At 43.8% G+C, this 25,430-nt stretch overlaps 1 protein-coding gene across 1 annotated transcript in view; it reads left to right on the top strand.

Annotated features, from left to right (window-relative positions):
- The window catches only part of UNC5A (unc-5 netrin receptor A), a 526,348-nt gene that overhangs the window by 463,843 nt on the left and 37,075 nt on the right, over positions 1-25,430 (top strand). Inside the window, exon 11 of the mRNA XM_040406692.1 lies at positions 24,541-24,774. Coding sequence (XP_040262626.1) covers positions 24,541-24,774 — 234 coding nt within the window. The remainder of the gene's footprint in view (positions 1-24,540; positions 24,775-25,430) is intronic.

Below are 25,430 nucleotides of genomic sequence, written 5' to 3'. Positions count from 1 at the left end.
TTTTGAGGATTAATTTTATTATTGAACAACAACCATGTTCTCAATGAACCCAAAAAACTCATTAATATCAAAGCTGAATATTTTTGGAAGTAGTTTTTAGTTTGTTTTTAGTTTTAGCTATTTTAGGGGGATATCTGTGTGTGCAGGTAACTATTACTGTGCATAATTATTAGGCAACTTAACAAAAAAAAATATATACCCATTTCAATTATTTATTTTTACCAGTGAAACCAATATAACATCTCAACATTCACAAATATACATTTCTGACATTCAAAAACAAAACAAAAACAAATCAGTGACCAATATAGCCACCTTTCTTTGCAAGGACACTCAAAAGCCTGCCATCCATGGATTCTGTCAGTGTTTTGATCTGTTCACCATCAACATTGCGTGCAGCAGCAACCACAGCCTCCCAGACACTGTTCAGAGAGGTGTACTGTTTTCCCTCCTTGTAAATCTCACATTTGATGATGGACCACAGGTTCTCAATGGGGTTCAGATCAGGTGAACAAGGAGGCCATGTCATTAGATTTTCTTCTTTTATACCCTTTCTTGCCAGTCACGCTGTGGAGTACTTGGACGCGTGTGATGGAGCATTGTCCTGCATGAAAATCATGTTTTTCTTGAAGGATGCAGACTTCTTCCTGTACCACTGCTTGAAGAAGGTGTCTTCCAGAAACTGGCAGTAGGACTTGGAGTTGAGCTTGACTCCATCCTCAACCCAAAAAGGCCCCACAAGCTCATCTTTGATGATACCAGCCCAAACCAGTACTCCACCTCCACCTTGCTGGCGTCTGAGTCGGACTGGAGCTCTCTGCCCTTTACCAATCCAGCCACGGGCCCATCCATCTGGCCCATCAAGACTCACTCTCATTTCATCAGTCCATAAAACCTTAGAAAAATCAGTCTTGAGATATTTCTTGGCCCAGTCTTGACGTTTCAGCTTGTGTGTCTTGTTCAGTGGTGATCGTCTTTCAGCCTTTCTTACCTTGGCCATGTCTCTGAGTATTGCACACCTTGTGCTTTTGGGCACTCCAGTGATGTTGCAGCTCTGAAATATGGCCAAACTGGTGGCAAGTGGCATCTTGGCAGCTGCACGCTTGACTTTTCTCAGTTCATGGGCAGTTATTTTGCGCCTTGGTTTTTCCACACGCTTCTTGCGACCCTGTTGACTATTTTGAATGAAACGCTTGATTGTTCGATGATCACGCTTCAGAAGCTTTGCAATTTTAAGAGTGCTGCATCCCTCTGCAAGATATCTCACTATTTTTGACTTTTCTGAGCCTGTCAAGTCCTTCTTTTGACCCATTTTGCCAAAGGAAAGGAAGTTGCCTAATAATTATGCACACCTGATATAGGGTGTTGATGTCATTAGACCACACCCCTTCTCATTACAGAGATGCACATCACCTAATATGCTTAATTGGTAGTAGGCTTTCGAGCCTATACAGCTTGGAGTAAGACAACATGCATAAAGAGGATGATGTGGTCAAAATACTCATTTGCCTAATAATTCTGCACGCAGTGTACAATATTAATCATTTTTAATAATATTTAAAAAATAAAAACATTTTTACCCTGGATTCGGAGTTGGTACCTTTTTTCCCAACTCGGATTCTGACTCCAGCCAAAAATCGCCCCAACTCTAACTCCACAACTCTGACTCCACAGGCCTGGTCACTATACAAAAGATTAAAATCTCACATATTCAGTGCATATGAAGTCACATTGTAGGGATGTAGCTATAGTGGAAGCAGGGGAAGCTACTGATTTGGGGCCCAAACTCATAAGGGGCCCACCCAGAAGGACTGAAAGATATTTGTTAGGGTCCCCTCAACAGTATTATACAATGACCTTACATACAGAGACACTATAGGAAATGGACGGAGTGGCAGCCGAGTCTCGTCTGAGAGAGTGATCTTGACTAGCTACAAAAGTGGGGACTGCACAGGAGGAGCAGTTTGCTAAGAAGTTGCTAAGGGGGGCCCTGTTGAAAAATTGGCTGTGGATCCTTGTCATTTAAAGTTACGCCACTGTCACAAAGGCTTTATATAGTCTTTTTCACATGGGTCTAAGAACTTCAAACTAAGATTCAATATAACTGTTTCATAGCAATATGGCTTCCAATTAGTTATATGTAATTAGGAACAATGTACTGACTGGCATTAATGGCCTGGCAACTGAAAACAGTAAAAAAAAAAGACAGGACAGTCAATGGGGGAGATTTATTAAAACTGATACAAAGGAAAACTGGCTTAGTTGTCCATGACAACCAATCAGATTCCACCTTTCATTTTTCAGAGCTCATTTGTAAAAGGGAAGGATCAATCTTATTGGTTGTTGAGCAACTAAGGCAGTTTTTCTTTGCACCAATTTTGATAGTTCACCTCCATTTTTCTTTGATTCTTTTGTGGAGTACTTTGTGCTACATTTATCACACATCATGTGTTGTTTGTTAAATTTGGCTCATCTGTAAACCTTTAAACGCTTTTGTCAAGAAATACTACCCCAGTGTTATATATCGCTACGGCCCCCACCACACACACACACACACACACGGGAGTTTTTTCCCACCATTTTTAAAAAGTACTAGTTTTAAATCTGGAGTGAAAGTTATTAACATAGCTAACCAAGCCCACTTTCCCATTTACTTTTCAAAACTCGAGTGAGTGGTGTAAACATGCAAAAATTCACAATTTGCGCAACGGATAAATTCTCCCCTTTGTGTACAGAATACACTACCATATATATACTTTTCTGAAAAAGGATCTAGAGGAATTTACATGCAAAGGCTTGACCTTGTAGTGTCCACCTGTACAGCTATGGTTATGACTGATGAATCCTTCATCACTGGCCCTTATCTGTGGAATACAGAATAGTCCTGGTGCCCTCTGATTTCCTTGCTAGCTCACCTGATGAAAATGACGCACATATTTCCTGCTTAAATAATTCCCTAATATAAATTACCTTAGATTTAGGTTTTATTTATTCTACTCCATCTTAGTAAAGAACATAGAAAATCTTTGAATGTAAAAATCCCTAAGAAGATATCCATTGTTATGTAAATTAAAATTACCGTATTTTTTGCCCCATAAGACGCACTTTCCCCCCCCCCTGTCCCTGCGTCTTTTGGGAGAATACTCATGAACTCTTCCATTATGGAAGCGCTCATAAGTACGGGAGGATCGGGAAGCAGTGAATGCAGCGCTCCCCGGGCTGTGCACTCACCGCTTCCTGGTCCTGTGCTGTGGCTGCACACAGCATGAGGGCGCTCTGTGACCTTATGCTGTGCACTTTGGGTCACAGCACAGTCGATGGTAGGAAGAAGAGAAAAGAGAGCGCTGGAGTTGAGATGCGGCAGTGTCTGGAGCAGGAGGGGTAGGTGGATTTTTTTATTTTATGTGATCTGAGGCATGGGGGGATGCTTTGAGGCATTGGGGCTGCTCTGAGGCATGGGGGGCTGATCTGAGGTATGGGGGCTCAACTGAGGTCTGAATGTTTTTTTTTTAAATTTATATTACATCTTATAGGGCAAAAAATACAGTAATTACTGTACTATTTCAGCTATTTTAGACTCTTGACTGAGCTATTTATGCATGAAATTGCAGCTAATTAGTAGGCAATGATCGGGGAGGACCATTCCTATCAATGTTCACTTAGATCTTTTTCTGCTATATCGACCCATGTAAAAAGATCCTTAAGTGTTCAGTTCTTCAGTTTTCAAGATCTATGCTTACTCACAGTCATTGGGACTGAAACTATGACCACCTAATAATCCAAGATGGAAGAAGAAAGATAGACGGCACTCACCAATAATCTTCGCATCTTTATTTGTAGGCAAAAAGAAGATGGATGCAGGCACAGCACAGTCAGAAGGCTATAGCCATTTCGCGCTCTTTAAAAGTACCCTTTTTCCCCCACTTTATAAGACGCACCGGACTATAACACGCACCCCAAGTTTAAACAACAGAAAATTGAAAGGGAATGTGGTTTACTTGTGTTTTACTGAAGTGGAGGGGTCATGGTCAATAACTTTAGGGTGTAGCGTGTGTGTGTAAGGGGGAGGGGAGTAGTTTTGGTCAGCTCCTGTTACCCTTAGTGTGTAATCTGCTGACAATCGTAATAATAAGCAATGGTGCACGTGTTCACTTCATTTAAAGTACCTATCCAAATAAAGTTGTCTCTTATCATTGCTTTGTTGTGTCCTGCCATGCTTTTTGTTCTGCTAGATTATTTTTAATTATTTCCCTGCGACACACACAGTTGAGGTAAACGCGCAGCTCTTCAATATACGCACAGCATTGCCATAAAAAGATACAGCTTTGCTACACACACAGCTCTGCTACACACACATACAGCTATGCTACATCCATACAGCTCTTCTACACTCACACAGCTATGCTACACCCATACAGTTCTGTTACACACATACAGTTGCAAGAAAAAGTATGTGAACCCTTTGGAATTATATGGATTTCTGCACAAATTGGTCATAAAATGTGATCTGATCTTCATCTAAGTCACAACAATAGACAATCACAGTCTGCTTAAACTAATAACACACAAAGAATTAAATGTTACCATGTTTTTATTGAACACACCATGTAAACATTCACAGTGCAGGTGGAAAAAGTATGTGAACCCCTAGACTAATGACATCTCCAAGAGCTAATTGGAGTGAGGTGTCAGCCAACTGGAGTCCAATCAATGAGATGAGATTGGAGGTGTTGGTTACAGCTGCCCTGCCCTATAAAAAACACACACCAGTTCTGGGTTTGCCTTTCACCAGAAGCATTGCCTGATGTGAATGATGCCTCGCACAAAAGAGCTCTCAGAAGACCTACGATTAAGAATTGTTGACTTGCAAAAAGCTGGAAAGGGTTATAAAAGTATCTCCAAAAGCCTTGCTGTTCATCAGTCCACGGTAAGACAAATTGTCTATAAATGGAGAAAGTTCAGCACTGTTGCTACTCTCCCTAGGAGTGGCCGTCCTGTAAAGATGACTGTAAGAGCACAGCGCAGACTGCTCAATGAGGTGAAGAAGAATCCTAGAGTGTCAGCTAAAGACTTACAAAAGTCTCTGGCATATGCTAACATCCCTGTTAGCTAATCTACGATACGTAAAACACTAAACAAGAATGGATTTCATGGGAGGATACCACAGAGGAAGCCACTGCTGTCCAAAAAAAACATTGCTGCACGTTTACAGTTTGCACAAGAGCACCTGGATGTTCCACAGCAGTATTGGCAAAATATTCTGTGGACAGATGAAACCAAAGTTGAGTTGTTTGGAAGAAACACACAACACTATGTGTGGAGAAAAAGAGGCACAGCACACCAACATCAAAACCTCATCCCAACAGTAAAGTAGGGTGGTGGGGGCATCATGGTTTGGGGCTGCTTTGCTGCGTCAGGGCCTGGACGGATTGCTATCATCAAAGAAAAAATGAATTCCCAAGTTTATCAAGACATTTTGCAGGAGAACTTAAGGCCATATGTTCACCAGCTGAAGCTCAACAGAAGATGGGTGTTGCAACAGGACAACGACCCAAAGCATAAAAGTAAATCAACAACAGAATTGCTTAAACAGAAGAAAATACGCCTTCTGGAGTGGCCCAGTCAGAGTCCTGACCTCAACCCCATTGAGATGCTGTGGCATGACCTCAAGAAAGCAATTCACACCAGACATCCCAAGAATATTGCTTAACTGAAACCGTTCTGTAAAGAGGAATGGTCAAGAATTACTCCTGACCGTTGTGCACGTCTGATCTGCAACTACAGGAAACGTTTGGTTGAAATTATTGCTACCAAAGTAGGTTTAACCAGTTATTAAATTCAAGGGTTCACATACTTTTTCCACCTACGCTGTGAATGTTTACATGGTGTGTTCAATTAAAACATGGTAACATTTAATTCTTTCTGTGTTATTAGTTTAAGCAGACTGTGATTGTCTATTGTTGTGACTTAGATGAAGATCAGATCACATTTTATGACCAATTTGTGCAGAAATCCATATCATTCCAAAGGGTTCACATACTTTTTCTTGCAACTGTATAGCTCTGCTACACACATATAAACACATACAATATTGCTAGACATATATACATACACACACACTTATCGTCTAATATATAAAGCTGAGTGTATGTGTGTATGTATGCTAAAGGAATCTGCACCGTCATGTTTATAATCATGAAATTTGGCACACGGGTAAATAATGTGTCCAGGGAAGTTTTAGACGGAGTCTCAGCTCTCTAGCACGTACGGTTCCTGAGATATTCCCAAAAAATGCATTAGCCAAAAGAAGCCTGGTCACATGACCCTTATCAACCAATAGAAGCTCGCATGCCCTTAGTCTCCACATACACACAGTTTTACACCAGATTTCCATAACAATCCATTTTTCTTCACTGCTGTAGGTCAGCTTTAAAGGGGCAGGGCGCTATGGATGACACTGTTAAGGGAGCGGAGTGCTGTGGAGATCACAGTTAGGCTACTTTCACACTCGCGTTTTTGGACGGACCCGTCATGGATCTGCAAAAACGGATCCGTTACAATAATACAACCGGATGCATCCGTCATGAACGGATCCGTTTGTATTATCTGTAACATAGCCAAGACGGATCCGTCATGAACTCTATTGAAAGTCAATGGGAGATGGATCCGTTTTCTATTGTGCCAGATTGTGTCGGAGAAAACAGATCTGTCCTGGAACACAATGTAAGTCAATGGGGACGGATCCATTTTCTCTGAAACAATCTGGCACAATAGAAAAAGGATCCATCTCCCATTGACTTTCAATGAAGTTCATGATGGATCCATCTTGGCTATGTTACGTTTGGCTCAGTTTCGTCAAGCGGACAGCAAAACGCTGCAGGCAGCGTTTTGGTGTCCGCCTCCAGAGCGGAATGGAAACTGATCGGAGGCAAACTGATGCATTCTGAGTGGATCGTTTTCCATTCAGAATGCATTATGGCAAAACTGATCTGTTTTGGACCGCTTGCGAGAGCCCATGATGGATCTCACAAGCGGAAAGCCAAAATGCAAGCGTGAAAGTAGCCTAAAGGGCAGGTAGGATGGCCATTTAGGCCACCCTAAAAAGACACACTTAAAAACCCTGCCCCAGGTCCCGTTAAGCGACCCCCCTGACCTGGTTAGGCCACACCCCATCCCACTTCACAGCCGACGGGAATTCGAAAAATTAAAGGTAAAAATCAACTTCTGTCAGCTGCAGAGGTGGGAGGGAGTATGACTTTCTCCCTGCAGCTCACGCTCAGACAGCAGAGTACTTGTCACGACCGCTATCCCAGCAGCAGTCGTGTCGCACCAGACGGAGGGGAAGGGGGACCCTTATCTATGGATGGGAAATAGAATGGCGACCCCTGACTAACCCTAAGCTGGCACCTGTCTGCCCTGATACCCTAAATGGGGTGTGAACCCGTGCGGCGAGCAGGATGCCTAAACCCTCAGTCGCCCTAACAAGACTGGACTGGGGAAAGGCCGATGGGAGCGCTAGTCACCATCACTCACGTCTAGGAAAACAACAGGGGAAGACAGCAACAAACAAACTATAGCAAAGATAGGACTTATCCAGTCACGAGCAGAGAAGGCGATCCCAAACACGACAGTCCACACCGGACAAGAGCTCCACAGCAACACCATCAAACGATCTCCTTCCAAGGTCACAGTAGCACTGGAAGTAAGGACTATATCTGGCAATGACTGCAAGTGAAAGTGAAACTAATATAGTAGCTGGGAGTGGCAGACAGGACTCACCTGAGGAGGATGCCTACAAACTCCCAGTCAGGACAAAAAGGTTCACAAGGCAAAACCCAGATGACATACCCTGAACCACGGAGCAAACTCACAAGCTATCGCGAGTAGCAAGTCGCTGCGACCTTCTCCTCCCAGACCTGTCTGGATCAGTCACAGTCGTGACAGTACCCCCCTTTCTACGAGGGGCCCCTGGACCCTCAAGACCAGGCCTCTCCGGATGGGAGCTATGAAAAGCCCGAATGAGTCTGTCCGCTTTTATCTCTGATGCTGGAACCCACATTCTCTCTTCGGAACCATAACCTTTCCAGTGCACCAGGTACTGAAGAGAGCGGCGAACATATCGTGAATCAACAATCTTTTCTACCTGAAACTCAAGACTGCCATCAACAACCACCGGTGGAGGCGGTAGTGGCAATGGTTCAGGAGGTTCTACATATCTCTTAAGCAGAGATCTGTGGAAGACATTATGGATCCTTAGAGTCTGAGGTAGCTCCAGACGAAAAGCCACCGGGTTAATGATCTTAATTACCCTATAAGGACCAATAAATCTCGGACCTAATTTCCACGAGGGAACCTTCAACTTGATATTTCTGGTAGACAACCACACCAAGTCATTCACCCCAAGGTCCGGACCTTCACAGCGCTTCCTATCAGCCGCACGTTTGTATCTACCACCAATTCTCTTCAAACTTTCTTGCACACTCTGCCACACTGAAGAAAGTAAAGAAGCAAATCGTTCCTCCTCGGGAATCCCAGACGGCCCCCACTCACTAAACGTACAAAACTGAGGATGAAAACCATACGCACCAAAAAATGGTGACTTATCGGTGGATTCTTGACGACGATTATTAATGGCAAACTCGGCTAACGGTAAATAAGATGACCATTCCTCCTGATTTTCGGAAACAAAGCATCTCAAATATGTCTCTAGGTTTTGATTGGTACGTTCAGTCTGACCGTTGGACTGTGGATGGAAAGATGAAGAAAACGGCAGATGAACCCCTAAACGAAAACAAAAAAGCTTTCCAAAATTTAGAAACGAATTGGGTACCACGATCCGAAACAATATCGGAAGGGACCCCGTGAAGCTTCACGATGTGGTCAATAAAAACCTGAGCCAGTGTGTTAGCATTAGGCAATGTGCAAGAGCAATAAAGTGCACCATTTTGCTGAATCTGTCAACAACTACAAGAATAACAGTCTTCCCGCTGATACTGGTAGATCCGTAATGAAATCCATTGACAGGTGCGTCCAAGGCCTGTTGGGGATGGCCAGAGGTAAAAGACGCCCTGCCGGAACGAGTATGATCTACCTTAGAACGAGCACAGGTAGCACATGCAGACACAAAATTCAACACCTCCTGGCGCCATTTAGGCCACCAGAACCGACGAGACACTAACTCAGAGGTTGCCCTACTACCTGGGTGTCCTGCCAGTGTGGAGTTATGGTGTTCTTTTAGTATCTCCAGTCGTAAATTTTCTGGCACAAACAGTTTACCCGAGGGGCAGGAGGCCGGGGCGTCCCCCTGAGCTTCCAACACCCTCCCCTCCAAACCTGAGTGTAATGCAGAGACCACCACCCCCTTTTGCAAAATGGGCTCTGGTACCTCAACATCACCCCCTCCAGGAAAACTTCGAGACAATGCATCCGCCTTAGTATTTTTTGCCCCCGGGCGATAGGTTATCACAAAATTAAACCTAGTAAAAAATAACGACCACCGAGCCTGTCTAGGGGTGAGACGTTTAGCAGACTCCAGATATAATAAGTTTTTGTGATCAGTAATCACCGTGACGGGATGAACCGCCCCCTCCAAAAAATGACGCCACTCCTCAAAAGCCAACTTAATAGCCAAAAGTTCCCTGTTGCCAATATCATAGTTCCTTTCTGCAGTAGACAATTTCTTCAAAAAGAAAGCACACGGACGCCATTCACCAGGGGACGGGCCCTGAGATAGTACCGCTCCCACCCCCACCTCTGATGCGTCTACCTCTACAATAAAAGGAAGCGAGACATCTGGCTGTACGAGAATAGGGGCCGAGGTGAATCTCTCCTTCAGAGATGCAAAGGCAGTTTTGGCTGCATGTGACCATTTGGAAAAATCGGATCCTTTCGGGGTCATGTCCGTCAGTGGTTTGACCACCAAGGAATAGTTCTTTATAAACTTTCTATAAAATTGGCAAACCCCAGGAAGCGTTGCAATGCCTTCAGGTTCTCAGGCAGATCCCAGGCTATAATCGCCCGGACTTTCTCTGGATCCATGCGGGAAACCTGAATCTGACAACACATACCCCAGAAATGGCAGTTCTTTTACGGCGAACGCACATTTTTCTAACTAGCAAACAATTTGTTGGCCCTTAATATCTGCAGCACTTGTCTCACATGGATCTTATGTGTATCCAGATCCGGGAATAGACCAGGATGTCATCAAGATATATCACAACAAATCTCCCGATAAGGTGACTAAAAATATCGTTGACAAAATGTTGGAATACCGCAGGCGCATTAGTAAGACCAAATGGCATGACCAGATTTTCATAATGCCCTTCCGGAGTATTAAAAGCCGTCTTCCACTCATCCCCCTCTTTGATGCGAACCAGGTTATAGGCTCCTCTGAGATCCATTTTGGAGAACCATTTAGCACCAGCAACCTGATTAAGAGGTCGGGAATGAGAGGAAGAGGATAGGGATCTCGGATAGTTATCCAGTTTGATTCCCGAAATCCAGGCAAGGACGTAGGCCCCCATCTTTCTTTTTAACGAAAAAGAACCCTGCAGGCACAGGTGAAGAAGAGGGTCTGATGTGTCCCTTAGCCAAACTCTCCGAAATATAATCTTTCATAGCCTTCCTCTCCGGGCCGGAAAGATTGTATAACCGGGTTTTAGGTAGTTTTGCCCCAGGTAATAGATTAATCGGGCAATCATATGGACGATGAGGTGGTAACCCCTGACAACCCTTCTCAGAGAACACATCCATAAAATCTGACAGAAAGGCAGGTAAGATGTTACAGAGAGTGTAGAGCACCTACTACTCAAGCAGTTGTCCTTACAATGTTCACTCCACTCCACAATCTCCCCGGCCTGCCAATCCACAACTGGATTGTGAGTCACCAGCCAGGGAAGCCCCAATACCATAGGAGCCGGAAGACCGTCCAGGACATAACAAGAATATGCTCTTTATGGAGGTCACCTACCTGCAGATGGATATTATGGATGATCTGAGTTAACTCTCTCTGAGTAAGAGGGGAGGAGTCGATGGCAAACACAGGAATAGTTCTGTATACCGGTTCCGGAGTTAAACCCAGAGCCTGAGCAAACCGTGAATCCACCAAGTTGACCCCCGCCCCACTGTCCAAAAAGACGGAACAGATCTCAGTCCTATTGCCCCGCCTCAACGGTAGCGGACAACAAAACGGAGACATGCGTATGGAGGAAACGAATACGCCCAGACTGTTCTCCTCCGCACAATCTGGGGACTCTATTTTTCCGGCGGCTCCTTAGTTTGTGGTCTCTTGGGTCCTGAGGGACAAACCTTTACAAAATGACCCCTCCCCCCACAACAAAAACAAACCTCTGACCTACGGCGGAACTTAGGAGGATTCACCCGTCTAGTGGCGCCCCCTATTTGCATTGGTTCGACTGGACCATAACAGACCGATCCCTGCCCTATAGAGGCCTCCGTAAAATTTAATAGTCTCTCCCTGAGTCGTCTGTCGATTCTTATGGACAGAGACATAGCAGCCTCAAGAGACCCAGGGACCTCGTATACCGCCAGCGCGTCTTTAATTTTTAAGACAACCCCTGGCAGAACTGACTCCTAAGGGCCGAGTCGTTCCATAACGTATCAGTAGCCCACCTACGGAATTCGGAACAATATAGTTCAGCAGACCGGTTCTCTTGCCGAAAGTCTACGTAGCTTAGACTCAGCCAGTGAGACCCTGTCCGGGTCATCATAACGAGACCCAGGGCTTCAAAAAAACTCCTCCACTGATCGTAAGGCCGGAGAGTCTGATGGTAGGGAGAAAGCCCAAGCCTGCGGATCTCCTGAGAGAAATTACAATGCCCCACCCGTTGTTCCTCACCGCCGGAGGATTTAGGGCGTAACCTGAAGAACAATTGCAAGCTTCTCTGAAGGTTACAAATTGGTCTCTCCCTCCAGAGAACCTATCAGGTAAAGCCACTTTTGGCTCAGGAGTACCTTGGTTTCCCGTAGCAACGGTGGAACCCAAGGATTGCTGCTGCAGCACTGTTGCTTTTAATACTGCCACTTCAAGGGATAACCCCTGTAATTGTTTCGCCAAACCGAAACCGGATCCATAGTGGAACAGACAAAATACAAAGCAAAACAGCAAGCAAAAAAAAACAGAAATGTCACTTTTTTATTTTATTTATTTTTTTAAAAGGCCAGATATACTGGAAGTAAGGACTATATCTGGCAATGACTGCAAGTGAAAGTGAAAACTAATATAGTAGCTGGGAGTGGCAGACAGGACTCACCTGAGGAGGATGCCTACAAACTCCCAGTCAGGACAAAAAGGTTCACAAGGCAAAACCCAGATGACATACCCCTAAACCACGGAGCAAACTCACAAGCTATCGCGAGTAGCAAGTCGCTGCGACCTTCTCCTCCCTGGCCTGTCTGGATCAGTCACAGTCGTGACAGTACTGCTGTCTGAGCGTGAGCTGTTCAAAAGGACATCCCTATGTCCGTCCAGGCCCTGCCCCCGGACAGAGGACAGGGAGTATGAAAGCCAGCCTAAAACTGACCTCTGGCCACCCTAGGGCAGGCTGCTGTGGAGGTCACAGTTAAGGGAAAGGTCCGCTATGGAGGTCAGTGTTAAGGGGCGGGTGTTGTGGAAACCACTGTTAAGGAGACGGGGTACTGTGGAGCAGTGTTGAGCATGAATATTCGAAAATTTAATTTTTATTTCGAATATCGCCACTTCGAGAATATTTATAATATAGTGCTATATATTCGTTATATCGAATATTTGTCATTTTTTTTCCATCTGAACAGATGATTCCTCCCTGCTTCTTGCTTGTGGGCCAATGAGTCATTAGCCCACAAGCAACTTAAGCAGGTAGGAATCATAACATAAAATGACGAATATTCTAAAATATGAATATATAGCACTATATTTTTGGCAGCCCTTTCACTTAGTGCATAGGCTTTATGAGTGTAGGAGTCCCACTACCTGATCTATTGTACCACAATGAGGCACTCCTTTATGTGATATACAGGTTGTATCGGAGTGCCTCTTCCTTGTAATTTTTGGCAGCACTTGCACTTTATATACAAGTAAATATATAGGAAAGAATGTTTCCTAGCAATTTTTCCTCTAAAACCGATTTTATCTTCGGGGGACAGATTACCTGGGCAATCCACTTTAAGCCCTCCTAATGTATTATGTTCATTCACTTGGTTCAAATCAGTTACACAAACGACATTTACCAAAGATGCATGTAATAATACATGGTGTCATAAATAAAAAGGCCAACCCTAATTGGTACATTGGACAAGTAGCCATCATGGCTCCCAAGAAGTCACTCAACAGTGACTGCAGCATCTATTGTTTACGTGACAAAACCGAGTGGTTTAAATTGCCATTTATTTCGAAGAGATGATCCTTTGATGTTCTTCTTCATTATCTGACTGTACATAGTGTTTTTTCTTTCTTTCTATCCAGTATTTTATTTGGCCTTGGCCTCTAGGAGCACAGTGGAAGTGGCATCCATTCACAGAGCTGACAATGCACTCTTTTTATCTCATACAAATATCACCATCTCATTTTTTCTTCACACATAAAATGTCTGTCAAATGAGTAAACAGAATGATAACCTGGAAGAAAGCACAGGTTGCAAGCAGTCATCATGGGAGATTAGAATCTGGCCACAAGTCATTAAGCCATTGATGTATTGTTAAGCACTGTAAGAGAACTTTATAACATTTCTCATGATACAGTATATCAGGATATACAGTGAGCACTGTCTTTTTGGCCTTAGAGCTTCACATGGTATTTCTAAGATACTGTTCACAAATTTATTAGTAGTAAATCAATTAAAAGGGCTTTCAGAGATTTTAATACTGATGACCTGTCCTCTAGATAGGTCATCGGTATCTGATTGGTGGGGGTCCGTTACCCGGGACTCCAGCTGATCAGCTGTTTGATAAGGCACCTGTGCCGTGGCCTTCTCTCAGCTTACCAAGACTGTGCTTGGTATAGCGCTCAACCCCATTCAAGTGAATTGAGACCATAAAAAAATAGGTCATGTCCTATTTCTGTCCGTTTTCACGGCCAAACAGACCACATTGAAATAAATAGAACCTGTTTAACGGCCATTTAGACAGGAGAGCACGGCTGTTAAAAAACGGACAGATGGACAGAAAACGGATGCAAAAATGGTTTAAAAATGGCCATAAAAAACAGACGCACTGAATGTGTATGAATGTAGCCTAAGATCCAGAACAGACAGTCATTTAGCCCTAATACTACATTTACCATGCTGTTCATTCGAAAATGTCTTGCCACAGAAGGCTTCCCCTAGCAAAACCAGCTGTTTGCTGAGGCTCTGTGAGATGGGCTGGAAAAAAATCAGCTGATTGCCAGTCTGGCTTTGATATGAAAGAGATTGTCTCTCATGAGACAACCTCTTTAAAGCTACTAGGCCAAAGCCTATGAATCATCATCCCCATGCCTATGGATCAATGTATCACTTGTGTCAACCCAAATTTTTGAGTTCTGTCAAGTTGTTAAAATAAAATTTGTTCAACATCTTAGTTATACTATATGGTTACTGGAAAATCTGGGTGATGGGTCAGACCAACCCACCAGAGTACCAATAGATCCTCCAGCAGGCCAATAATCTGACACAATAGGAAGCCCCATATGTCTAGCAGAAGAAAACCTAATTTTAAACTGATTTATGTGGCTAATTCACAAATTCCTCTGTGTTTGTAAATGTAGATTCACACATATTGTATACTAATTTACTAATAAATTTTGATCCCTCAGAATGATATCAAATTTTGAGCCTAAAATAATTCAAACCTGAGCTGGTTGGGTGTCAACCAGTATAGCTGCTATTCCAGCTCTCAGCTATACTTAAATGGGTTGTCTTATCATGTACAATGGGGGCATATCGCTAGGATATGCCCCCATTCTCTTATAGGTGCGGGTCCCACCACTGGGACCTGCACCTATATCGAGAACGGAGCCCCGCAAGTGAAGGAGGGTGCACTGCGCATAAGCAGCCGCCCTCCATTAATTTTTTATGGGGCCGGCGAAAATAGCCGAGCGCTGGCTTGGCTATTTCCGTTGGCCCCATAGAAATGAATAGGAGCGGGGGACATGCATGCGCGGTACGCTCCCATTCACTTCTATGGGGAGCCGGCTTGGTGGTGGCCGGACCGGAGTCCTCCAGCTACCACTTTGCGGGGCTCTGTTCTCCATATAGGTGCGGGTCCCAGCGGTGGGACCCGCACCTATAAGACAATGGGAACATATCCTAGCGATATGCCCCCATTGTCTATGATGAGACAACCCCTTTAACTTTTACAGACTTCTAAATGGCAAATTTTCCTACATATTCCTTAATGCACCCACTGCATCCAATATTGCTGAATAAATGATGGAGTTCGGTCACTGAAAAATCTATGAAAGCATGAAGGAGCCATATTAATTATTGCCCAGCTTCCTCAGTGTAGCACACTGGCCCGCAGGGGGAGTAGACGTGGTAGCTCGAGCTGGAGAGGAAGGGAATGGTGAGAATGGTTAATTCCTCTCCCCAGCTCTCCTTGGGGCTTTGCATGTTCATGAGGGTGGGAGGTGCACCCTTTTTCCCCTTAGGGCACACCCTGGACTTTCTGGGGCTCCTGTCTGGTGGTGTCTGGGGTGCCCTTGATGTTAGGTAGATGGGAACAAGGCAAGATGGCAGGGGCAGTGGCCAGAAGATGAACGGTGGAGACAATTACCAGGCCCATTTGTTTTTCATAAATAAAGTTTCTTTATTTAGTAGATAACCATGTATAGGCAGCAGCAATGATGGTAGTAGTCATACCTGAGTCTCACTCTAAGTACACTTTGCAGTATTCCCACAGACATGCAATGCCGTACTCATTGACACTTTCTGCAATGACCAGGCTGCGTGTTACAGATCTAGATCCGGATGACCAGTCCATCTCAAAGAGTGGTGGGTTATGGAGGCAATTAACCCTTTCCACAGCAGTAAAGTCTTTTGCCATAAACATGCATTACCTTATTGTATTTCCAACATGGCTTTGATGGCTTACACCAGCTGTATGAATTTCAGGCTTTCTTTCTCTCAGGCGTAATATCTAAGCTTAGTTGTTTTTCTCCGGCAGCTCTTCCAGTCTCAGGGATGAAGGTTCCTGGGACTAGGTTTCTCTTTGGGTATGCTTTGCAGGAATTCACAGTCACCAGGACTGCTGGTGTTAACTATTTACTGCCCATAGACAACCATTAAGGATAAATGGTGCATAAAGAAATTCCAATTTTAACAATGAATCTCAACCTTAACTGTTTAGCATAGGGTTAACTCTTTAGCAGTGATCTCAGATGACTTAAACTCTTTTTGTAGTGATCCTCAGAAATGGATACAACTATGGAACGGATCAATGCAATTTGTAGCAACTTAATGGCCTGACATTACTGGCCTGTTTTATTTTAGGCAGAAATGTTTTGAACTGTAAGTTGTATATTTGCATTGTTGGTGAGATAGTCCCCTAGTGATTTAAATTATGTTTGCAGAACATAAGATTGTCAGGACACAAGTGCTGAATGTCCTCAGGCACACCAAGTTGATGTCTTGCCACGGGATGTCATTATTATAATAACGCTTCATTTCTTGAGGCTGTACTTTGATAAGAGACATTCCCAGAGAACAGCATAGGTCCCTGGCTGATGGTGTTTATTGAACAGACTGCAGGTTTACAGTGTAGACCATGAATCACATAGAGGCTGGATTTGAGGGATCTAGAAAATGTACCATGCGTTCTCTGCATTCATAATGTCATCTTCTTTATGTTGGATAATGATGTCTAGACATTAGGTTCAGTATAAAGTTTGATGACAGTTGATATGGGCTGTACCATACAGAATAGTCCAGCATTTGCAATCTGGCATTTGATGCCTATAGGTTATATTACACTAATACAGCAATTGTACATATTCCAGGAACGTAGTGGGCGTTGTACTCTTGTCTTTATAACTTTTCATTTTTTCATTCTTTATTTCTAATAGCAATTAATTACTTTGTTCCAATATCTTCATTTTTACAACCCATTTGACTCATCTTTGTGTTGTCTATTTCAACACTCAATATAATCATAGCTAGCAAACATATCATAAAGACATATGTGAATATGTTTTTAAATACAGTAAAAGGAAAACTCCAGAATTCAAATCTATATTACAGGGAATGTGTCAAATATGTCCTACTGTTTAAAAGACGTTTTTATGTTAAACCAGCTGAAGGATCCGGCTTCGCTCGGGTGTATTTAATCTATTTCATTTAATCTTTGTGTTAGTCATTAAAGAGATCGACAGTATCCACTATAACAGTGGACATTCTACAGTACCCCGCCCCCCTTAACAGCGACCTCCACAGACCCCCACCCGTTAACACTGACCCACCCCTACAGCGCCCGTCTCCTTAAAATGGGACCTCAACAGCAGCCCACCCCTTAACTTTGACCTTCACAGCAGCTGGCCCCTTTGACAGTGAGTTCCACAGCACCCCACCCTGCAGACAGTGACCTCCACAGGTGCCCATCCCCTTAACAGTGACCTCTACAGCACCCGCCCCTTAACACTGACCATAGTTACAGTCCCCTTAACTAAACTCCACCATTCCCGACCCCTTAGCAGAGACTCTCCAGTGACTGCCCCTTTAACAGTGATGCTCCCTTAACGTCCCCGCTCCCTTAATAGTGACCCACATTACCCCGCTGCCCTTTAATAGTGTCCTCCACAGCATCCCGCCCCTTAACACTGACCTCCATAGCAGACCATCCCCTATACTGTGACATCCAACCGTTCCCTGCCCCTTAACAGATACCTCCACAGTGCTTGCCTGTTTAACAGTGACCTCCACAGCATCCCGCCTCCTTAACAGTGACCTCCCACAGTGGCCTGCCCCTTTTTAACAGTGACCTCCACAGCAGCCGCACTTTATTGGTGACCTCCACAGTACCCCGTTCTCCTTAACAGTGATTTCCATAACACCCTGCCCCCTTAATAGTAGCCACTACAGCAATCTGCCCTTAACACTGACTCCATAGCGGACCGTCCCCTTAACTGTGACCCTCCACAGCAGCCTGCGCCTAGGGTGGCCAGAGGTCCGGTTTTAGCTTTCATACTCCCTGTCCTCCATCCGGCACAGGGCCTGCATGGACACAGGGATGTCCTTTTGAACTACTCACTCTCAGACAGCAGCACTGTGCTGTCTGAGCGTGAGCTGCAGGGAGAAAGTTACCCTCGCTCCCAACCCTGCAGCTGACAGAAGTTGATTTTTACCTTCATTTTTTGAATCCCCGTCAGCTGCGTAGTGAGAGGGGGGGGGTGTCCTAACCGGGTCGGAAGTGTTGCTTAGTGGGACCTGGGGGTGGAGTTTTTAAGTCCGTCTTTTGAGGCCACCCTACCTGCCCACTTAACTGTGACCTCCACAGCACTCCGCTCCCTTAACAGTGTCATCCCACAGCGCCCTGCCCCTTTAAAGCTGACTACAGCAGTGAAGACAAATGGCTGAGTTGGTATGTAAACCTGTGTAAAACTGTGTGTATGTGGAGACTAAGGGCCTGTGAGCTTCCTATTGGCTGATAAGGGACATGTGACTGCAGGCTTTTATGGCTAATGCATTTTTGGGGAATATCTCAGGAACAGTAGTGCTAAAGAGCTAGACCTGGTCTAAAACCCTTCCTGGACACCTGATGTACCTGTGTGCCCAATTTCGTGATTGTAAATGTGACGGTGCGGATTCCTATAGCGGACATACATACACACACACATACACTCAGCTTTATATTTAAATTTACTTTTAAAGATTTTTTTGTGATATTGATCTGGAAAAATAAGAATAACATCTAGTTAGTTAAATAAAAAATTATAAACTTTGCAGTTTTTGCACTGGCCTCATTTTTAGGTGTGTACAGAGCATTTTATCGCAGTTATCTGTATCTCATTATAGCAGGATTATAATGACATATATCACCTATATTTACAGTATATAACACAGGATGCCCCATTGGACAATAGGTGATATCATATCTTATCTACTCCCTCCTGACCTCTGCACAGATCACAGAGCATGCCTAGAAAACTCTCCAATAGAAGTCAATGAGGGTCCCCTCCTGTCCATTGTGTCTATAGCCATGGTGACTGCTGTAAAGCATATCTCTAAATGCTGTTAAGAACAGCTCTGACAAGATGGCAGCCCAGTAATCATGTTCAGGAAATAGAACAAAAATCTATGATCAGAAAAAAAAATGTCACTTTACGAAACCTTTCCTGTACTTATATTTTGCTGATTGTAAATAGTGTTGATCGCGAATATTCTAATCTCAAATTTTATCGGGAATATTGGCACTTCGAGAATTCGCGAATATCTAGAATATCTTCGTATCTTCGTAATCGAGAATATTCTGCAGCCAAGCCAGTCGCAGGGGCAACACGTGAGGTGCACGGTGGACTGATGAGGGGCCGAATCATATAACACAAAGTTCATCAGTTTACTCACGGTTAGCAGAAGCCTCCTGGGCTGGCAGCACAGTGTTGAGGTGGACAGCACGAAATCCTCCGGGCACGCTCTGTGGTAGGGAAGCATCAGCCAAGATGGTGGTTGAGGTGCCCTTGATGTTAGGGGTGCTTAGGGTGCTTGTTGCGGGCTGAGTCCCTTGATGGTTTTTGTCGTTGCGCCAGTACCGTTAATGGTGGTACAAACCATAGGTAGTAAAAATGAGGTAGACAGTGGTAAGAAGCAACTCACAACTTTTACTTTGGATGTCTTTTGGTTGCAGCAGTACAAATATGCAGTCTCTAGATGGTACAGAGTTAATTCTGCAAATCCACCTGTTTTAGGCTTTTTAGGTTTCTTGGTTTTGGAGCAGTGGGTTACTTCAATGTTAGTGGAACTTCTGGTGAGGTTGCCGGAGGCTATTGGTATCCTTCACCTAAAATATCCCAAGGTCCTTTATGCCTGGTTTATGGCTTTTATCCTTTATGGATGAATTTGAATTTGTCCTTTTCTCTTGTGCCTTTCTGGACTAATAACTTATTTTCAGAGCTGAAGTGCTGGATCTGCACCTTTTCACTCTCTCAGTGTTAATCTACTCACTGATCTTCACACTGACCTGTGGTCTCAACTAAACTCCACTCTTATCTGCCTCATCTGATCTGTCGCACTAGCCTGACCTGGATATATATAGGACCTGAACTTTATCCCCATCTAGTAGTGGGATGTATAAATTGCACCTAATAGGCCTGTTAACAGGGATTTTGCAGCTAGACAAATGCAAAGTTTATACCATACTGTACAATGCAAATTGTTGAGATCAAAAAGTACTTTTAAGCTGTGCCCACACAAACGTAGTGGGACGCTGCAATTCTCGATTTTTTTTTATCAGTACCCTTGATCCCTCACTGCTTCTTGCTTTAGGGCCAATGAGAAGGCTGCAATATCTTTGACTTTAGGAAGTAGTGTTGATCGCGAATTTTCCGATTGCCGATTTTCACATTCAAGAAAATAATGACTGGAGATCACGAATTCTCGAATCCGCAAATATATGCCGAATATTCGTCCAAATATTCGCTAAAATATCATGAAATTTTGGAACGCACACGGATGGCATCTCTGTTTTCTTGCGGATTGCAAAACACGGTGCGGTCATGTGCATGAGCCCTAAGGCCCCTTGCAGACGAGGTTGTCCGGATTAGGTCCGGATGCGTTGCGAATGCGTTCAGTGAAAAATGCGTGATTTCGCAGGCAAAGTCATTCAGTTTTGCCTGCCATCACTTTCAGTTGTTCAGTTTTTATCGCGAGGGTGCAATGCGTTTTGATGCGTTTTGCACGCGCGTGATAAAAAACTGAATGTTTACAAACACATCTCTTAGCAACCAGAGTAGAAATGTGAATAAGTGGTTGGCTCACAATTGGCGGCTATGATGGGTGCTGCTAACTCAACTTGGGTGCCCAGCCCCAAAAACAGATAAATACCAAAGAAGGGGAGTGAGCACTCTCAACACTCGGACCACAGGATATTGGGATCAATACGATATTTAATAGGACCTGATGGATCCAATCACAACATATAATAAAATTGATACATAAAAAACACTAAAATTGATCGGTACCGATGTATACACTGACAAGGGATAAATAACACAATCAGTAAACCATTATAGCATTCAAGTTGCTCCTGGTACTGTAGTACCACGAAAAAGTGTCCAGAGTAAAAGGCCACAAGTGGACCCTGTAAGACCGCAGACCGCTTCTCAGAAAAGTAGTTATCACGGACAGTTTGCAAAAAGTCTTAAACCAATATGGTGGATTCAATGTCCCATATAGTGCTCCGTGGTTATTTATAAATAATATTACACTCCTTCCGGTTCATAGATAAAGGTACAGCCGCTCCGGATAGTATGCCTGCAACTACTTCACTCGGAGAAAAAGGTTCCTACCTGGTTCCTGATGTCCGCTCCCCGCTGCCGCGTTCAGAATCTTCCACGAGAGGCGAGCAGCGCCGGCTGCTTCGGCGTCTAGCGTCAGCCGTCCGTACTGATGACGTCGTACTATCGCGGGATGAACAGGCAATGGTGGTACCTTAGTCAGATCCGTAGTCTGTATAGTAGAGCGGTTTTATGTAAATATTTTCTCCTTTATAACTTCTTATCGCATGGCCATGCAACGGAAATCCAAAAGATTAGGTGGACGCTTCTCTCCTTAACACCAGACGCGTTTCGGGGAGTCTGCACCCCTTCATCAGTGAAAAACGCATCGCATCCGCACTTGCAGCTCCATTTACTTCTATGGGGCCAGCTTTGCGTGAAAACCGCAGAATATAGAACATGCTGCGATTTTCACGCAACGCACAAGTGATGCGTGAAAACCAACGCACATGTACACATCCCCATTGAAATGAATGGGTCCAGATTCCGTGCGGGCGCCATGCGTTCGCATCACGCATTGCACCCGCGCGGAATACTCGCTCGTGTGATAGGGGCCTAAACATTTTTTTTATCCTTCTGGAATACCACCACCGATTTTCCCAAGACCTGGGTGAGCTTCCCATATTCTCTCAGCCTTAATACTGTGATCAATCATCTGCTTCTTGACTTGAAAACTGGCAAATTGTTTTCAGATCCCACTTGTCTCACAGCACAATGGGGGAGATTTACTAAACAAACACCCCAGAATTATGTTTCAAATGTTGCCAAAAAAATTGCTGTATCTGGCATGTGCTAGATTTATTATGTGTTTGGACACAGTTTTGAAAAGAAGGGAAAAGTGACTAACATATCAGCAAGATGCACCAACTGTATCACATAATGAGGGGCATTTATCAAGACTAGCGCAATCAATATGTCAGTCTTGATCTCCCCACACTGGCATGAGATGTGCTAATTTATTAAGAGGCAGAAGTTTCTTAACAAATTAGTCGCGTCTCTGCCCTGCTGTGCGCCAGGAGTGTAGCTTCAATATAGATTTCGCCACTTTCTGGGGAAGTTATAGTAAGGCTACTTTCACACTAGCGTTTTTTCTGTATCCGGCAGGGTTCAACAAAAATGCTTCTGTTACTTATAATACAACCATCTGCATCCGTTAGAACAGATCCGGTTGTATTATCTTTAACTACCCAAGACGGATCCGTCATGAACTCCACTGAAAGACAATGGGGACAGGATCAGTTTTCTATTGAGTCAGATTGTGTCAGAGAAAACGGATCCGTCCCCATTGACTTGCATTGGGGGTCATGATGGACGTAAAGCAAACCACAGCATGCTGCGGTTTTCTCTCTAGGATGAGAACAGAACAGAATGCTATTTTGGAGCACTCCATTCTGTTCAGCTACGTTTTGCCCCCATTGACAATGAATGGGGACAAAATGGAAGCGTTTTTTTCCGGTATTGAGACCCTATGATGGATCTCAATACCGGAAAATATTAACACTAGTGTGAAAGCAGCCTAAATGTGGCGGGTAACATGAAGCCACACCCCTCCCATGAAGCCACACCCTCCCACTAAGCGTGCCCCCTTTTGAAAAAGTGCTGAGAGAAGCTTAAAAGGTCGCAAATGATGGTGCACGCATGCGCCATAATCTGTGACTTTTTTTATGTCACGATAGTGCCGTAAAGAGCTTCCATAAATATCTCTCATTGTGTGCAGCATGCTGTAATTTTGCTGCAGTTTCTGCCTGATTCATCTAGTTTTCTGTTCTCTAAATTTAAGACAGTATTAGTAAGCCTGCATTGGTGTGCTTAGGATTTTAAAACTCAGATTTCACTGAAAAGACTGATAAGTGCTCTAAATCTCTAACATGAAATAGTTGAATTTACACCCTTCCCCCACACACAGTCTCTTTGTTTTGTGTAATGTGATACCTTAATGAAAAGCTCCACTTTCATGTATTACTATAGTTGATGTTTTTTTTCAGTGAGTGCAGAGATTCTGAACAAATTCACACTGGTATAGGCACTGCTTCCTCTAAGCTGCGTGGTAGCACAACCATACTTAGGAGCTATCCCATCTCAGGGATAGTCCACTACTATGTAGACTTCCTGAGATACTCCTTTGTTGTTAGGCAGAGCACTCCTTAAATGGAACCTGTCACCGGGATTTTGTGTATAGAGCTGAGGACATGGGTTGCTAGATGGCCGCTAGCACATCCGCAATACCCAGTCCCCATAGCTCTGTGTGCTTTTATTATGTAAAAAAAAAAAACATTTGATACATATGCAAATTAACCTGAGATGAGTTCTGTACGTGAGATGAGTCAGGGACAGGACTCATCTCAGGTTAATTTGCATATGTATCAACTTGTTTTTTTACACAATAAAAGCACACAGAGCTATGGGGACTGGGTATTGCGGATGTGCTAGCGGCCATCTAGCAACCCTTGTCCTCAGCTCTATACACAAAATCCCGGTGACAGGTTCCCTTTAAATCCTATACCTATTACAGCATCATTGGTTTCATCCCTTCCATCCAGAAGTGATCACATGCCATTCCATGTGATGAAAAATGATGACATCCCGTTCATTTTCATTAGATCTCTGCAATCAAATGGGATAGATTTATCAAACTGGTGTAAAGGAAAACTGCCCCGAAGCAACCAATTAGATTCCGCCTTTAATTTTTCAGAACTCGTTTGAAAAATTAAAGGCGGAATTTGATTGGTTGCAGCCAGTTTGATAAATCTCCCCCAATGGCCTCAGCAGTCAGGTGTGCATGATTGGTATTTGACCGTTGAGGCAAAGCACTCCTTAAACACTATGGGGGAGATTTATCGAAACTGACTGCTACAGTCAATGGCCTCAGCAGTCAAGTGTGTATAAGCTGTATGTGACCGTTGAGGCCAGATGCATTCCTGTACATGAACAGCACTTGCCCTTTGAGGCCACGAACTGGAAGTCTTCATTCCCATGGTGGCACTGGAGGGGTCAGACTGTTAAAAACAGTTTGTTTACAGCTTCATTTTAAAAGATCTGGAACATGGTCCTTTGATCCTGTTTCTATGACTTATTTTTAACAGGATGTCTTACAACTGGATGGTGGGAGTCCGTCGCACCAGTTTTACTGTCACCTGGAGTCCCACAGCTGTTACCTGTTCACGGAGCAGCTAGGACGCTTCGCTCTGGTGGGAGAGTCCCTCAGCATGTCAGCCACAAAGCGCCTAAAGCTGCTGCTCTTTGCCCCCACCTCCTGCACAAGTCTGGAGTACAGTTTGCGAGTCTACTGCATTCCTGACACACAAGATGCCATGAAGGTGAGTGAGAGGAGAAAGCCACACATAAACCATAGCTATTAAAGCCCGGATGTGGTTCACTGACTGTAATGACAGGAGACTGTTGATTATGGAGCACATAAAACATGATGTAATACTATAATTCATTACTTGCTTCATTGAGGGAGATGGCCTATGTAAGTGCTCAGGAGAATTATGTGAGAATCGTAGGATTTAGGAAGCAAAGTCAAACTATTGGCCTTATTAAAAGAGTTCTAAAACTTAGCAAATACATTGTCCAGACTCCAACATATTGAATCCAAATGTATACCGTAACTTATACAGAAGATAAAGAGAAAAAATAATTATGGAGACATAATTTAGCCAATTAATACATTATATAGGCTGTATTGTAATATGGGTATGTGTATGTGTTTTTTTTTTTTATTGTATTCTGGGTATGCTGCCATGTTTCCACATTATCATTCTGTAATAATTGTTGTGGGTAGGCCTAAAATAGGTTAATGGGGTTGTGCGGTGGCTTAATATTGATGACTTATCCTCAGGATAGGACATGAATATCAGACTGAAGGGAGCCCGACTTGTTGACAAGTATCAAAAAAATTATAGACAGAACAATTTGTTTCACAGACGCTAATTTTCACGGACTGTCCAGCAATTTCTGGACAGTTGGCGAC

This window comes from Bufo bufo, chromosome 1 (assembly GCF_905171765.1).
Source record: "Bufo bufo chromosome 1, aBufBuf1.1, whole genome shotgun sequence".
NCBI lineage: Eukaryota > Metazoa > Chordata > Amphibia > Anura > Bufonidae > Bufo > Bufo bufo.
The sequence above is the reverse complement of the archived record's forward strand: the minus strand, read 5'-3'. Positions and strand labels throughout refer to the sequence as shown.